The following is an 18,129-nucleotide window of genomic DNA, read 5'->3' on the forward strand; positions in this document are numbered from 1 at the left end:
CACCTACTGTATAGGTATCAAAAATATATATTGAAAAATGATTTGATAAAATATTGAATTTGGCCTGTACAACTATAGCCTATAGAAACGCATTGACCTAGATGTTCATAAATGGCAAAACAGACAGTGAAAAATGTATCATAAGGAATAAGGTTTTGAAGTATCTGTCCTATTCTTAGGAGTTATAAGAAAGCTGATGAAACATATACTTTTTTTGGACACACATTTAACCCCTTTTTTTGTTGGTACAAAACTACTTTCATACATTTTTTGAACCGGTACCGGGTTACCTTCAGATGAGGCCCGTGACACTTGTGGGGTGTCGTAGAGCAAAACGGAAATCACCCTCGTGTTAGTGAGAGACTGATTTTGATGGAGATGTTTTTATTATGTTAATTAGATTGTCAATTGACTCCTAAGGATATTAAAACAGATATTTTTCGGATTATATTTGATTCTCAGCCAGTCCTATGTGATTCCAGGTGGACGTACCCAGACTTCTTCAACAGATACAGAGTCCTCATGAAGAAGTCAGATATGACCGTTGGAGACAAGAAGCTGGTGTGCAGGAACCTGCTGGAGACCCTGGTCAAGGTAAGAAAGAGTTGTTTCAGCCCAGAAGCCCCAATCAAGATGCGAGAGGAAATGTACGAATGTCTGAAGAAATCTCTCTTGGATTACTTTTGTTCCTCCCCTGGTTGAAGGATGTTGTTATTTTCAACAGAGCTCCCTAACTCCTTCAGGAGCCGTCCATCGTTACATTATAGAACCTACTGCATGTCTGTTCTGATACAGTATATGTTAACTTTTCCAGTGTTGGAAGGAAACAGCTTTGAATGTATAACCTGGAGAATGGGGATGTAAAAAGGCAGATCATGAGTTTCAGTCCTGATGGAGGAACAGAGCTGTGCTCTTTAGGAATGATGGAGAATTAAGTATGTGCAGCCTGGGAGGTATTATCTTGGCTTCTTGCTTCTCTCCATCTCTGTACATGAGCAAGAGAATATGGAGTTTATTCAGGTTAATAAATGTGTTGAATCTTTGGACAGTATGTAATAGATTTCTTAGCTGGGTGGAAACTAATTAACCTTGTGTTTGGTCATGCCCACTGATGTAACTACCTTGATGCTCAGTTGATCGAACTGAAGTTAATGAATTCATGGAAACAAAATGGAGCTGTCTCTCTCACCAGGACCCAGACAAGTTCCAGTTTGGTAAGACCAAGATCTTCTTCAGAGCAGGCCAAGTGGCCTACCTGGAGAAGCTGAGGGCTGACAAGTTCCGCTCCGCCTGCATCAAGATCCAGAAGACGGTGCGAGGCTGGCTGCAGAGGGTCCGCTACCAAAAGATCCGGAAGTCTGCCATCAACCTGCAGAGATATGGCCGTGGATACATGGCCCGCAGGTGAGAGGAGAAACACTACTTTCTGTTACACTAACAAAGCAGCAGGTCAATTCAATACAAATAATTTTATTTTTCTTGATAAATCGCACAAAAAGCATCATGAATCACTTATCCCAAATGTTTTTGGCAATATCGGTGCCAGTAACTTATTTCCTCCTCTTTTTGCCGACTTTCTCTCCCGTCTGTCTCAGGTATGCGGAGCAGCTGCGTCTGACCCGCGCTGCTCTGATCTGCCAGAAGCAGTATCGTATGGTCAGAGAGCGGAGGGGCTATCTAAGAGTGAGACAGGGTGTTGTCACCATCCAGGCCTTTACCAGGGGCATGTTAACCCGCAGGATCTTCCAGGAGGTACTACAACCACAACACTACCTGTCATGTCACTGGCTCACCTTTTCACTTTCTCTTCCCTTGGTTTTATACAGGCAATTCCACCGTAAAAGAATGATGTTGATACAATTTTTCACTTTTAAAATGTACAGTTGAAGTCGGAAGTTTACATACACTTAGGTTGGAGTCATTAAAACTCGTTTTTCAACCACTCCACAAATTCCTTGTTAACAAACAATAGTTTTGGCAAGTTGGTTTAGGACATCTACTTTCTGCATGACACAAGTAATTTTTGCTTACAGACAGATTATTTCACTTATAATTCATTGTATCATAATTCCAGTGGGTCAGAAGTTTACATACACTAAGTTGACTGTTCCAGAAAATGATGTCATGGCTTTAGACGCTTCTGATAGGCTAATTGACATCATTTGAGTCAATTGGAGGTGTACCTGTGGATGTATTTCAAGGCCTACCTTAAACTCAGTGCCTCTTTGCTTGACATTAGGGCTGGGCGATATGGACCAAAAGTCATATCCCGATATATACTGCTCAAAAAAATAAAGGGAACACTTAAACAACACAATGTAACTCCAAGTCAATCACACTTCTGTGAAATCAAACTGTCCACTTAGAAAGCAACACTGATTGACAATACATTTCACATGCTGTTATGCAAATGGAATAGACAACAGGTGGAAATTATAGGCAATAAGCAAGACACCCCCAATAAAGGAGTGGTTCTGCAGGTGGAGACCACAGACCACTTCTCAGTTCCTATGCTTCCTGGCTGATGTTTTGGTCACTTTTGAATGCTGGCGGTGCTTTCACTCTAGTGGTAACATGAGACGGAGTCTACAACCCACACAAGTGGCTCAGGTAGTGCAGCTCATCCAGGATGGCACATCAATGCGAGCTGTGGCAAGAAGGTTTGCTGTGTCTGTCAGCGTAGTGTCCAGAGCATGGAGGCGCTACCAGGAGACAGGCCAGTACATCAGGAGACGTGGAGGAGGCCGTAGGAGGGCAACAACCCAGCAGCAGGACCGCTACCTCCGCCTTTGTGCAAGGAGGAGCAGGAGGAGCACTGCCAGAGCCCTGCAAAATGACCTCCAGCAGGCCACAAATGTGCATGTGTCTGCTCAAACGGTCAGAAACAGACTCCATGAGGGTGGTATGAGGGCCCGACGTCCACAGGTGGGGGTTGTGCTTACAGCCCAGCACCGTGCAGGACGTTTGGCATTTGCCAGAGAACACCAAGATTGGCAAATTCGCCACTGGCGCCCTGTGCTCTTCACAGATGAAAGCAGGTTCACACTGAGCACATGTGACAGACGTGACAGAGTCTGGAGACGCCGTGGAGAACGTTCTGCTGCCTGCAACATCCTCCAGCATGACTGGTTTGGCGGTGGGTCAGTCATGGTGTGGGGTGGCATTTCTTTGGGGGGCCGCACAGCCCTCCATGTGCTCGCCAGAGGTAGCCTGACTGCCATTAGGTACCGAGATGAGATCCTCAGACCCCTTGTGAGACCATATGCTGGTGCGGTTGGCCCTGGGTTCCTCCTAATGCAAAACAATGCTAGATCTCATGTGGCTGGAGTGTGTCAGCAGTTCCTGCAAGAGGAAGGCATTGATGCTATGGACTGGCCCGCCCGTTCCCCAGACCTGAATCCAATTGAGCACATCTGGGACATCATGTCTCGCTCCATCCACCAACGCCACATTGCACCACAGACTGTCCAGGAGTTGGCGGATGCTTTAGTCCAGGTCTGAGAGGAGATCCCTCAGGAGACCATCCGCCACCTCATCAGGAGCATGCCCAGGCGTTGTAGGGAGGTCATACAGGCACGTGGAGGCCACACACACTACTGAGCCTCATTTTGACTTGTTTTAAGGACATTACATCAAAGTTGGATCAGCCTGTAGTGTGGTTTTCCACTTAATTTTGAGTGTGACTCCAAATCCAGACCTCCATGGGTTGATAAATTGGATTTCCATTGATTATTTTTGTGTGATTTTGTTGTCAGCACATTCAACTATGTAAAGAAAAAAGTATTTAATAAGATTATTTCTTTCATTCAGATCTAGGATGTATTGTTTAAGTGTTCCCTTTATTTTTTTGAGCAGTGTATTTAGGCTGAATATCGATATAATATATATATCCCGATATTTTTTCCGCAAAGTGAGAGCAAATGTTCAGTCAAAGTCAAAGCCAGATATGACATGTCTCAAGTAGTTTTATTGAAACCGGCTATTTCAGTGAACAGTTGAAAAATCAAATGAATAAATAATAAACAGGGCTCTTCACCTGGTTCAGATTAAATGCTCAGCTGTTCAAATAACATGTAAACATAAACACTGTATAACAACAGGAGTACCTTTTTTGAAATCAAAGCTCCATAAGGTGCCTGACTTCAGTGTACATTTGTGGCAGTGCTTCTCGTGCAAAGTAGTTGCGACTGGGAAGCTCATATCTCGGGTCCATAGTTTTCAGTAGCTTTTTGAATCCGACTTGTTCCACAGTTGCAACAGGGACCATATCTTTAGCAATGTGATAGGACACCGCTTTAGTTATAGTACACCACTTGCCAATTTTCTTTTCATTAGGCACCACACTGCGGGAAAATGAAGTTTGCAGTGAGCTTTGTTTCGGGGCTGGAGCTTTATCGGGTTGTCGACGGCTTGCGGCTGGGGCTTCTGCAGCGCACAGTTTCACACACTCTTCGTATTGCAGTTTGTGCTTCCACCCCTGGCTGTAACTTTTTTATGGCACTGCCTACATATAACGTGATTTTGTTGCTCATCTGATACTTTGAATCCGAACCATCTCCAAATTACTGAGCCAATGCTTTTTCTTTTACAAACCAATTCCTCCTCAAAACGCTCCGCAGACGCTGTTGCTTCCTCCATGTTTGTTGAAGTGTCTGTTCCTGCCCCTCCCCCCGCTGTGCATAAAAGAGGAGGCGCGGGGAGCAGCGCAGAGAGCTCCGGGTCTGCAGCTTGCTTGGAGCAAGGATCAAAGCGCAAATTTGAACTATATCGATATATGCGAAATGGTCTAATTTCATATCACATTTTAAAATATATCGATATATTTTTTATATCGATATATCGCCCAGCCCTACTTGACATCATGGGAAATCAAAAGAAATCAGAAAATTGTAGACCTCTACAAGTCTGGTTCATCCTTGGGAGCAATTTCCAAATGCCTGAAAGTACCACGTTCATCTGTACAAACAATCGTACACAAGTATAAACACCATGGGACCACACAGCCGTCATACCACTCCTGAAGGAGACGTGTTCTGTCTCCTAGAGATTAACGTACTTTGGTGCGAAAAGTGCAAATCAATCCCAGAACAACAGCAAAGGACCTTGTGAAGATGCTGGAGGAAACAGCTACAAAAGTATCTATATCCACAGTAAAACGAGTCCTATATCGGCATAACTTGGAAAGGCCGCTCAGCAAGGAAGAAGCCACTGCTCCAATAACCGCCATAAAAAAGCCAGACTACGGTTTGCAACCGCACATGGGGACAAAGATCATACTTTTTGGAGAAATGTCCTCTGGTCTGATGAAACAAAAATTGAACTGTTTGGCCATAATGACCATTGTTATGTTTGAAGGAAAAAGCCGAAGATCACCAACCCAACCGTGAAACACGGGGGTGGCAGCATCATGTTGTGGGGGTGCTTTGCTGTAGGAGGGACTGGTGCACTTCACAAAATAGATGGCATCATGAGGTATGAAAATTATGTGCATATATTGAAGCAACATCTCAAGACATCAGCCAGGAAGTTAAAGCTTGGTTGCAAATGGGTCTTCCAAATGGACAATGACCCCAAGCATACTTCCAAAGTCGTGGCAAAATGGCTTAAGGACAACAAAGTCAAGGTATTGGAGTGGCCATCACAAAGCCCTGACCTCAATCCCATTGAAAATTTGGGGGCAGAACTGAAAAAGCGTGTGCGAGCAAGGAGGCCTACAAACCTGACTCAGTTACACCAGCTCTGTCAGGAGGAATGGGCCAACATTCACCCAACTTATTGTGTGAAGCTTGTGGAAGGCTACCTGAAACGGTTGACCCAAGTTAAACAATTTAAAGGCAATGCTACCAAGTACTGATTGAGTGTATGTAAACTTCTGACCCACTGAGAATGTGATGAAATAAATAAAAGCTGAAATAAATCATTCTCTCTACTATTATTCTGACCTTTCACATTCTTAAAATGAAGTGGTGATCCTAATTGACGTAAGACAGGGAATGTTTACTAGGATTACATTTCAGGAATTGTGAAAAACTGAGTTTAAATGTATTTCGCTAAGGTGTATGTAAACTTCCGACTTCAACTGTATACCAAACAAAAACCAATGATTGCAAAGTTAAGCAAATCATACAACTCTTTGTACAAGGGCTACTTTTTAAAAATTCACTGAAAATTTGACAAAAACACTTTAAGAACAGTGCAGATGCAAAGTTTGGTAACAGAATGACGGTTTGTTGAAACGTATTAGCGGTCTATCAGGAGTAAAGTGTTTAACTGAGAAGATGACTTAGTGTTGGACTTGTTGTCCAGTTTGTGACTGGAAAATTGGAGCCGAAGTGCCTACAATTTGAAATGGAATGTGATCAGGCGGACCTTGTAGAAATGCTGCCTTCTATGGTGCCTTCTCAGATACACTAGATTCCCTTTGGATTGAGATCTCTAGAATTTCCCTGACTGGGAATTCTGAAGTTACCTACATATTTCCCATCACATTGATTGTACAGTATAATAAATGGTTCCTTGTCTCTGCTATCTACCTCCCTTCTCCACCGCCCCAGTTCCTTCTGCACCACAAAGCCATGATCATCCAGAAGCATGTCCGAGGCTGGCTCACCAGGAGGAAGTTCAGGCGGGCACGGAACGCCGCCATCACCATCCAGTGTGCCTACCGCCGCATGCGAGCCAAGCGGGAGCTGAAACAGCTGAAGATTGAAGCGAGGTCCGCTCAACATCTGAAGAAGCTCAACTCGGGCATGGAGAACAAGATCGTCCAGCTGCAGAGGAAGATGGATGACCAGGTACAGTCAAAGAACCATGGTTCGACCCACTTTATAGGAGTACACTGTTCTATAAGGCTAGTAGCCTACACAATGAGTGCTATAATGCAAACACGGCTCAATGAAAGGACAATATTTTGGCACAATATTCATTTCCATTTGCAGCCATATTTTGGCACAGCTAAAACCGTTTAGCTAGACTAAACTGTCTGTAAATTATGTTAAAAAGTGATTGATTTGAAATTGATGTCCCATATTAGTAACCAGTGCTCTCTCTCCTGTCTCACTGTGTAGACCAACGATCTGAAGACTCAGAATGAGCAGCTGGTGGTGGCTAAAGCCTCCCTGGGCTCAGAGGTGAACAAGCTGCAGAAGGAGCTGGAGATGATGCGCAGTCGCCAGGGAGACGGCAGTCAGCTGACCTCTCTTCAGGAGGAGCTGGAGAAGCTCAGGGCGGAGCTCCAGGAAGCACACACCCACAGGAAGAAGCTGGAGGAGAAGCACAGCAACGAGAAGATGGGACTGGAACAGGTGAGCTATCAATCACTAAAGGGGTGAAAGTACATTTTCTTTTTACAAGGCTGTCACTGTTTTATCTTTAGTTTTATATGTAATGTAAGTGCTTTAATATGTTTGGACCCCAGGAAGAGTAGATGTTGCCTTGGCAGCAGCTAATGGGGATCCCTAATAAATACAAATAGTTGGGATTTTGTATGCTGTTAACAAAGTGTTGAAGAGAGCAATCCTCTGCATCCACATGAACTAGGATGAATAGCGGTTGAGCAGTACCTCAAGCTAGGACAGACTTTTTTCTAATTAGCAGACAGGTTGCCATCTTTCTCTGTCCATTTACATCATTTAGAGTTACTGGACTACTGAACCTTCTGTTGAATTAATAAAACCTTCCTGTCTGAAACGCGTTGGTGAAAACAGCTGTTAAGTGCCTGAGTAGCTACAGAAAATGCTTGTAGCAGCGTTTTTACTGAATGTAAAACACCTGATTCTCAAGGGATTTCCTCTAACAATCTCACAATGGATTTAATTGGACTGTATCAGTGTTCTCCTACTGACCTGAAAGTGATACAAGGCATATACTTTTGTATTGTTTTGGCCTCCTGACAGGAATTGGGAAAGACATTGTTATGTACATTGGGTGTGGGCTTTTGCAGTGCCCTAGTGGTAATGGACGCCCCTCTTTGGCCCTTTGATTCTCTCCGAGTCGAGTCGGCCATTTTGTCACAATGCAGGGGCTGTCCCTGGCTCTCTAGCTCTGTCTGACATCACTATGAGAGCCTCACATACAGGAACTACAGATTCAAGTCACTTAAAGAGAAACAAATGAAAGACCTTTTGCTCACTTGTAGAGGACCTGTAAAGTATGTAGCATCTATTGTGTTTCAAGGTTCCCCACAGATTGAAGTAGCAAATGAAAATAGATCAAACAAAATCAATTGCTCTTGAACTTGTGCTCACAGCCAACCAGCTCCTTCTAATGTCTCTATTTCTTTATTTTATTCAAGCTCTTGTTCTTTTTCTTTTTCTTAGAGAGTGGAGGAACTGGACAGGGAGAATTCTATGCTGAAGAGTGAAAAGGAAGAGATGAACCGAAGGATTCTGCACCACTCCAAGAGCACGGAAGGTGAGTGCTTTTTAGTTGTCCTACACTCTTCAAACCCCTAAAAGGAAAACGATAGCGCTACAGTGATTAGCTGATGTACAGGAGTGGTTGAAGGTAAAATGGTAGACTCACAGTTAGCCCTGCAGACTGCTAACCCTGCCCTGAAGGGAGGGATGGCTTGTTTCCCCACACAAGAGGGGTTTCTGTTTGGAAGTAGGACGAGAGAAGCAGAAACTGCATCAAGTTACGCAGCAGCAATGTGAGACTTAAAAAAGAAAATGTTTAACCTGAGACTGAAGTCAGCCATTGTTTATCACTGGGTGCACGTGGGGAAGTGTCACCTATTAGCTTTGAAATATCTATCTGTATATGTGCTGAATCTAAAGTCAGGTTGTATAGGTAGAGTATTGATAGTTCATTTGAAATCCTTTTGTCAATGGACTTCTTTTTGTCAATAAGAAGTTACTTCTGGTTTACAGCATCATCATCTCTGAACATTACCACTGCCCTCTCTTATCTGAAGGCCATGTGCAATACTTCAACCAGGAGATTTCATCACAGAGCAGTTCATGAAAGGAGATCATTTTTCGTAATAATGTCACCAGCGTCCGGACAGTCTTCTCTGGTGGAAATTGAAATAGCTAGCCAGAGGCAGAGTAGAGTTATTGACCTAATCTGCTCTCTTTATCTGCAGCGTTACTAATAGGTTCTCTGGGGTCCCCTTGTGTTGAGCGCTAGCACTGTGTACTTTAACATTATTGTGCTTTTTCTTTTCTACTGGCAGTTAGAGCATCATGTTGTCCAGGCTGGTGTAATAATATTGAGCTAGGGATGTTACATACCAGAGAACCCCTGTTATTAATGTCTTACATTATCAGTACAGTAGCAACATACTATGATCCCAGTCATTTTGCCTTTTTATTCAATCCCTCATAGTGTGATATGGGCCTCTTAGGAACCATGGGGATGAAAAGAGTCATCACACCGCCCACCAGAGCATATAAAGATGATATATACATTCAAATAACGCATGCAAGGGTAGGTTTCAGATCATGAAACTAATAGAGCCTCTTCAATCTGTGTTTAATTCCCCTGTCATATTTTATTACGGCCATATCTTCAGAGAGAGAGAGAGAGGCTGTGTGATATGGAGCTGAGCCGTGGGGGGGGGGGGGGGGGGCAGATAGAAAAGACTGCATCAGCAGTTATCTGGAATCATGGCAATACAATCATCTATCCCTCAAATGAACACATGAAATGGTGGTGAGTTGATATTCATTACCTGTAATGGAGTGTATTGTAACTTAGCAATGGCTTGTTTTCTGGTCACTGCCTTAACTGGATTGGACAGCAATTGTCTACAGGACAGCAATTGAGCAATAGTACACTGCAAAAAATATAAATGCAACATGTAAAGTGTTGGTCCCATGTTTCATAAACTGAAATAAAATATCCCAAAAATGTCCCTATGCCCAAAAAGCACAAATTTGTTTACATCCCTGTTCGTGAACATTTCTCCTTTGCCAAGATAATCCATCCACCTGACAAAGCAAATTTGTCACATGCGCCGAATACAACAGATGTAGACTGTACTGTGAAATGCTTACTTACAAGCCCTTAATGCAGTTCAAGAAATAGTTAAGAAAATATTTACAAAATAAACTAAAGTAAAAAAAAATGTAATAAGTAACAAAAGTAATAAAATGACAATAATGAGGCTATATACAAGGGGTACCGGTACTGAGTCAATGTGGAGGCTATATACAGGGGGTACCGGTACTGAGTCAATGTGGAGGCTATATACAAGGGGTACCGGTACTGAGTCAATGTGGAGGCTATATACAGGGGGTACCGGTACTGAGTCAATGTGCGGGGATACAGGTTAGTCCAGGTAATTTGTACATGTAGGTAGGGGTGAAGTGACCATGCATAGATAACAAACAGCGAGTAGCAGCAATGTTAAAACAAAGGGGGGGTCAATGTAAATAGTCCGGGTGGCCATTTGATTAATTGTTCAGCAGTCTTATGGTTGGGGGGTAGAAGCTGTTAAGGAGCCTTTTGGACCTTGACTTGGCACCCCGGTACCGCTGGCCGTGCGGTAGCCGAGAGAACAGTCTATGACTTGGGTGACTGGAGTCTTGGACAATTTTTTGGGGCCTTCCTCTGGTGTGGCATATCAAGAAGCTTATTAAACAGCATGATCATTATACAGGTGCACCCTGTGCTGAGGTCAATAAAAGGCCATTCCAAATTGTGCAGTTTTGTCACAAAGCACAATGCCACAGTTGTTTTGCGGTAGTGTGCAATTGACATGCTGACTGCAGGAATGTCCACCAGAGCTGTTACCAGAGAATATAATGTTAATTTCTCTACCATAAGCTGCCTCACAACCGGCCTCACAACCCCAGACTACACTAAACACGCCAGCCCAGGAGCTCCACAACCAAAGAATTTCTGGTAGAAAATGTCAGAAACCGTCTCAGGGAAGTTCATCTGTGTGTTCGTCATCCTCACCAGGGTTTTGACCTGACTGCAGTTCGACGTCGTAACTGACTTCAGTGGGCAAATGTCACCTTCGATGGCCACTGGCACGCTGGAGAAGTGAGTTCATCACGGATGAATGCCGGTTTTAACTGTACTGGGCAGATGGCAGACCGGGTGTATTGCGTCGTGTGGGCGAGCAGTTTGCTGATGTCAACAAACAGAGTGCCCCATGGTGGCTGTGGGGTTATGGTATGGGCAGGCATAAGCTGCAGACAACGAACACAATTGCATTTTATTGAATGCACAGAGACACCGTGACGAGATCCTGAGGCCCATTGTCGTGCCATTCATCCGCCGCCATCACCTCATGTTTCAGCATGATAGTACACGGCCCCATGTCACTAGGATCTGTACACAATTCCTGGAAGCTGAAAATGTCCCAGTTCTTCCATAGCCTGCATATTCACCAGACATGTCACCCATTGACCATGTTCGGGATGCTCTGGATTGATGTGTATGATGGCGTGTTCCAGTTCCTGCCAATATCCAGCAACTTCACACAGTCATTGAAGAGGAGTGGGACAACATTCCACAGGCCACAATCACTAGCCTGATCAACTCTATGTGGAGGAGATGTGTCGTGCTACATGAGGGAAATGGTGGTCACACCAGATACTGACTGGTTCTCTGATCCACACCCCTACCTTTTTTAAAAGATACACTATATATACAAAAGTATGTGGACACCGCTTAAAATGAGTGGATCCGGCTATTTCAGCCAGACAAAAATGTATGAAATGTATGCATTCACTACTGTAAGTCGCTCTGGATAAGAGCGTCTACTAAATGACTAAAATGTAAAATGTATAAAATCGAGCACACAGCCATGCAATCTCCATAGACACACATTAGCAGTAGAATGGGCTTACTGAAGAGCTCAGTGACTTTCAGGGTGGCACCGTCATAGGATGCCACCTTTCCAACAAGTCAGTTCATCAAATTCCTGCCCTGCTAGAGCTGCCCCGGTCAACTGTAAGTGCTGTTATTGTGAAGTGGAAACGTCTAGGAGCAACAACGGCTCAGCAACGAAGAGGTAGGCCGCACAAGCTCACAGAATGGGACCACCAAGTGCCGAAGCGCATAGCGTGTAAAAATTGTCTGTCCTTGGCAGCAACACTCAATGCCAAGTTCCAAACTTCCTCTGGAAGCAACGTCGGCACAAGAACTGTTCGTCGGGAGATTCATGAAATGTGTTTCCTTGGCTGAGCAGCCACACACAAGCCTAAGATCACCATGCGCAATGCCAAGCATCGGCTGGTGTAATGCTCGCCGCCATTGGGGTGATGATCTGACAGTCAGACGGATGAATCTGGATTTGGCGGATGCCAGGAGAATGCTACCTTCACCGATGCACAGTGCCAACTGTAAAGTTTGGTGGAGGAGGAATAATGATCTGGGGCTGTTTTTCTTGGTTCGGGCTAGGCCCCTTAGTTCCAGTGAAGGGAAATCTTAACGCTACTGCATACAATGACATTCTAGATGATTCTGTGCTACTAACTTTGTGGCAACAGTTTGGGGAAGGCCCTTTCCTGTTTCAACACAACAATGCCCCTGTGCACAAAGCGAGGTCCATACAGAAATGGTTTGTCGAGATCTGTGTGGAAGAACTTGACTGGCCTGGACAGCGCCCTGACCTCAACCCCATCAAACACCTTTGGTATGAATTGGAACGCCAACTGCGAGCCAGGCCTAATTGCCCAACATCATTGCCCGACCTCACTAATGCTCTTGTGGTTGAATGGAAGCAAGTCCCCGCAGCAATGTTCCAACATCTAATGGAAAGCCTTCACAGACAAGTGGAAGCTATTATAGCAGCAAAGGGGGGACCAACTCCATATTACTTCCCATGATTTTGGAATGAGATGTTCAGCGAGCAGGTGTCCACATACTTTTGGTCATGTAGTGTCTCTGTGACCAACAGATGCATGTCTGTATACCCAGTCATGTGAAATCCATAGATTAGGGCCCAATTCATTTATTTAAATTGACTGATTTCCTTATATGAACTGTAACTCAGTAAAATTGTTGAAATTGTTGTGTGTTGCATTTATATTTTTGTTCAGTGTAAAATAAGAGACTCAGTTGGAAGTGATTGATGTGGACTGGTCCTGTGTGTCTGTGTTTCAGACCAGGAGAGCAGTGCATCCCAGAGTGTGGGTCGGGTCCAGGCAGAGCTGGATGAGGAGAGGCAGCGCTACCAGAACCTGCTCAGGGAGTTCTCCAAACTGGAGCAGAGATATGACAACCTACAGGAGGCCAAGGTAACTGTATGTGTGTGCCTGTGTGTGCATGTAAGTGTCTTATGCCAAGATAGATGTCCAATGGTTCCCTGTCTCCTCCTACCCTTCAGTTCCAACCTGGCCACAAGAGAAACAATTCTACTCAGAGCAGCCTGGAGTCTGACTCCAACTATCCTTCCATTTCTACCTCGGAGTTGGGAGACACTGACGATGCCATCCAGCTCGTAGAGGTAAGACCCTCTTAACCAGTATGAACCAGTCTTATACAGCCTTATACCGTCTGTACATAGTTACTTGTGCTAGTTTTTTGTTGTGACCTGACATTGTCACCCTGCAGGAGATGGGAGTGGAGAAGGCAGCAATGGACATTGGTGTGTTCATGAAGCTGCAGAAGCGTGTTAGAGAGCTGGAACAGGAGAGGAAGAAACTGCAAGTCAACCTGGAAAAGATGGAGGACCAGGTTAACTGCAAGGTGGGCCCATGTCTCAGTGTAGTTCTTTTCTTGCTTATTTTTGTATACTTCTAAAATACCTACACAGAAGTTTCTCCTTTTACTGCAGGTTGAACTTTTGACCTTAAAACGATTTTATCTTGAATACCTTTAAGTTTAAGATCAGGATTGTGATCCTCAAGCTTGGTGCTTGGGTAATAACATTGCACAATAGCGGCCTGCCTCCGCCTTATCAACCTGAAGTGGAATGATTACGATTTACAATCTCTCTTAGGGAATTGAGCCAAAGACTATGTCAGAGGAAGAGAGTGAGGACCTGGCCTACAACAGTCTCAAGGTACAGATCCATCCACCACCACACAGATACACACACACACTAACATACATACACGGACAGTGTGCAGTACTGGTCTGCAGTGGGATGTCTCTATTTGTGGTGTTCGATTTCTTCTTCACTCTGGCTGTTCTGCTGTCTTTGGCCGTCCTGCCTCTGAAACTGTGGGTGAGTGGAACTTCCAGAGGATAGAGAGAGATACTGGCAGGCAGGGCATGGTTACATGGTAGGATAAAGCGAGATACTGGCAGGCAGGCACGGCCTGGGTACATGGTAAGATAGAGAGAGATACTGGCAGGCAGGCACGGCATGGGTACATGGTAGGATAAAGCGAGATACTGGCAGGCAGGCACGGCATGGGTACATGGTAAGATAGAGAGAGATACTGGCAGGCAGGCACGGCATGGGTACATGGTAAGATGGAGAGAGATACTGGCAGGCAGGCACGGCATGGGTACATGGTAGGATAAAGCGAGATACTGGCAGGCAGGCACGGCATGGGTACATGGTAAGATAGAGAGAGATACTGGCAGGCAGGCACGGCATGGGTACATGGTAAGATAGAGAGAGATACTGGCAGGCAGGCACGGCATGGGTACATGGTAAGATAGAGAGAGATACTGGCAGGCAGGCACGGCATGGGTACATGGTAAGATGGAGAGAGATACTGGCAGGCAGGCACGGCATGGGTACATGGTAAGATAGAGAGATACTGGCAGGCAGGTACGGCATGGGTACATGGTAAGATGGAGAGAGATACTGGCAGGCAGGCACGGCATGGGTACATGGTAAGATAGAGAGAGATACTGGCAGGCAGGCACGGCATGGGTACATGGTAAGATGGAGAGAGATACTGGCAGGCAGGCACGGCATGGGTACATGGTAAGATAGAGAGATACTGGCAGGCAGGCACGGCATGGGTACATGGTAGAATTTAGACAAAATAGAGCGGTTTGTGGAGAGAGTTGGGTAGAGATGCCGGTGGGACAGGCAGGATTTGGGTGAGAGCGAGAGAGGGGTAAGTGGGAATAGAGTGACAGGGTTGCAGCAGGGATGCTCTGATGGGATTGTGCCATGTAGAGAGAGAGGGCACCCCAGGGGCAGAATTTGATGTTCAGGTAATGTGTAAAGGGAAAGAACACACAAACACAGAGACAGACATTTATTTTATTTAATAACTCATGTTCACCATATGTGCCTTGGTGAGAGAGAACCACGCTTGCTTTTGGCATGGATAAATCATTAACTTCTATGGCACAGTTGAGATCAACAGTGTGATTAAGACGGATGCATTACAAGATTATCAGAAGAGTCCATCTCAAGGTGCTTTTGAATTGAATCAAAAGTACAAGAGTTCAAAGTACAAGAGAATCAAATATTAACATTTTTGAATATTTTTTTAATGTCATTTCTTTTGTGGCAGCCCACAGGTACAACATAGATAGATTTATGGAAAATAATAAATGAAAATGTGATATGACCTGAATGTATGAAATTATTTTAATTTGAAGATTGTACCTTTAACCCCCCAAATGGAAAAATTACAAAATAAGTACAAATTTGGTCACCCACAAAATGGCACATCTATACAGGGGGCTTGCTTTTTGCATCTCGGTCAATAGCACCATAATACCACACGACACAGGGTTTAGATTTGATTGGCAGTAAAAATGTGTGTGTCATGGTTTGAGCCATGGGTCCTATTGTAGCTGAGCAAAATGTTGCCCATTGGAACTTAAAGTCTGCAGAAGTGAACCTTATAACTACTATTGGTGCCTTTATTTATGCTAAGGGACTCACTGCAGAGACAGAGATGAGCACAATTATTCACTGGTACGGTATCTTAGAATATTAATAATCTTGTCTGTCTATCCATTTATCAACTGCAGTAGTCTGAAAGCCATGGCTGGCTTTTACCTACATTCCTTAGCTCAGAGTTTGGTAACAGGATGCTTCGGGCCAAAACCGGCCTGCAAGTTAAAAATAATTGGTCCCCCAAATGTTTTTTTTGGGGCCCCCCAGCATTTGCAGGAATCACTAGGAATTTTGCTAAAAATGTGTTTAATTTATACTCAGCCTACTGCCATAATCAGTTTAATATCAAATGATTATCGTGCATGTAAACATACTCAATGTGGCAGCAATCACATATTATTCTGCTCTACACTGAGTGTACAAAACATTAAGAACACCTTCCTAATATTGAGTTGTACCCCTCCCCCTTTGCCCTCAGAACAGCCTCCATTTGTCAGGGCGTGGACTCTACAAAGTGTCGAAAGCATTCCACACGGATGCTGGCCCATGTTAACTCCAATGCTTCCCACAGTGGTCAAGGTGGCTGGATGTCCATTGGGTGGTGGACTATTCTTGATACACATGGGGAAACTGTTGAGCATGAAACCCAGCAGCGTTGCAGTTTTTGACAAAAACCGATGTGCCTGGCACCTACTACCATACCCCGTTCAAAGGGACTTAAATCTTTTGTCTTGCCCGGTCAACCTCTGAATGGCACACATACACAAGCCATGGCTCAGTTGTCTCGAGGCTTAAAAATCCTTCATCTAGACTGATAGAAGTGGATTTAACAAGTGACATCAATAAGGGATCATAGCTTTCACCTGGATTCACCTTGTCAGTCTATGTCATGGAAAGAGCAGATGTTCTTAATGTTTTGTACACTCAGTGTATATTACTTTATTACTTTTATTGTTATCAATCACTGTCATTCTTTCCAACATTGAGCCTTGGTATTTAATCACTTTGATAACCAATGATTACATAAACTCAATTTTAGATTGCCAATAAATCTATTTGTACTTTGGCCGTGTGTTTCCACAGAGGCAGGAGCTGGAGTCTGAGAACAAAAAGCTGAAGAACGACCTGAACGAACTGAGGAAGGCCATTGCTGACCGCGCCTCCCAGAACAGCTCCTCCAATGAGCTGCAGGACGGCTACAAACTGCTGCTTTGCCAGCTCAAAACAGCCAATGAGGAACTGGAAGTGCGCAAGGAGGAGATCCTCATCCTCAGGACTCAGATTGTCAGTGCAGCCCATCAGAAAGAGGAGACAACCAATCACATCGTAAGTTGACAAACTGGGAGTTAAATTGACATGGCTTTGGTTGCCTGTACTTGGAAAATGCAGCATTGATTGTCCACTTTATATGTCCCTGTTTGCTTATCAAAAGGTTATCTACAGGCACATTAATATACTTTAATATACACATGAATATACACAGATTATATACTTTTCTTGTTTGTGACTCTGGGTTGATGGGCAACATGGATATAATGTGCTGAAACTTTATTGGTTCAAATCAGCCATATGATGAAAAGCACATGATAGACAGTCTTCAGCTTCTTACACAAAACAAAAAACTAGAATAAGAAACATTTGATCAAATGTTACATTCTAGTTGGGTTCAGACAAAGGTACAGCCACACTACATTTAAAAATAGATATATTTTGGTCATATAGCAGACACTCTTATACAGAGCTACTTACTGTAGGGAGTGCATTCATTTTCATCCTTTTTTTTACTGCTCCCCCGTGGGAATGGAACCCACAACCCTGGCGTTACAAGCGCCGTGCTCTACCAACTGAGCACCACAGATCATTAGTATGCATAGACTAGTATACAACTAGAGTCATTATGAGACTTATGACAGAGACTGGCCTCCAACAGAGATGGGACTAGCAGTATAAAAGACTGGGAGTCGATGGCAGATCAGTTCTAACATGGTAATGTTCCTGCAGTGTATTAACCTGAACTTATGTCCTGATGAAGAGCATTGTTAATGCGATCTCCCCATGCTGTTAAGCACCGTGGGCAGCCAGACGTTTGGGAGGGAGTGCCTCAGCGCCGACTGAAGGACAGGAGAGCAGAAAGGATGATGGTGTGGAAGGCAGCAGAACAAACAGTCTTTAATCACATAGGCGTATCTCTTCAATTCTCATTCCTCCTCACGCCTCACAAAGACATTTCCCTAACAGAGAGAGAGATGTGGCAGAAAGAGGAGGAGATCACTGTCAGTATCATGACTCTCTTTATGTGGCTGTCTAGTTAATATATCAGACTACTGAGCGGCTTTCTCCCAGTCCCACCTTCTAGGTTAGTCGAGGATATGTTTGGCGTGTCATACTCCTTTTTTTATGTTTTATTTTTATTT

General features: G+C 44.2%; 1 protein-coding gene across 2 annotated transcripts in view; it reads left to right on the forward strand.

Moving 5' to 3' along the window:
* Window positions 1-18,129, forward strand: part of LOC115149236 (unconventional myosin-Vb) — a 78,351-nt gene that overhangs the window by 43,719 nt on the left and 16,503 nt on the right. For both annotated transcript variants that reach the window (XM_029691909.1, XM_029691910.1), the window contains exons 18-28: window positions 483-594; window positions 1,193-1,404; window positions 1,596-1,752; window positions 6,555-6,794; window positions 7,068-7,304; window positions 8,319-8,412; window positions 13,063-13,196; window positions 13,286-13,405; window positions 13,513-13,647; window positions 13,901-13,963; window positions 16,799-17,041. In XM_029691909.1, the coding sequence (XP_029547769.1) occupies window positions 483-594; window positions 1,193-1,404; window positions 1,596-1,752; window positions 6,555-6,794; window positions 7,068-7,304; window positions 8,319-8,412; window positions 13,063-13,196; window positions 13,286-13,405; window positions 13,513-13,647; window positions 13,901-13,963; window positions 16,799-17,041 (1,747 nt within the window). The remainder of the gene's footprint in view (window positions 1-482; window positions 595-1,192; window positions 1,405-1,595; window positions 1,753-6,554; window positions 6,795-7,067; window positions 7,305-8,318; window positions 8,413-13,062; window positions 13,197-13,285; window positions 13,406-13,512; window positions 13,648-13,900; window positions 13,964-16,798; window positions 17,042-18,129) is intronic.

This window comes from Salmo trutta, chromosome 15 (assembly GCF_901001165.1).
Source record: "Salmo trutta chromosome 15, fSalTru1.1, whole genome shotgun sequence".
In the NCBI taxonomy this organism is placed as follows: Eukaryota; Metazoa; Chordata; class Actinopteri; order Salmoniformes; family Salmonidae; genus Salmo; species Salmo trutta.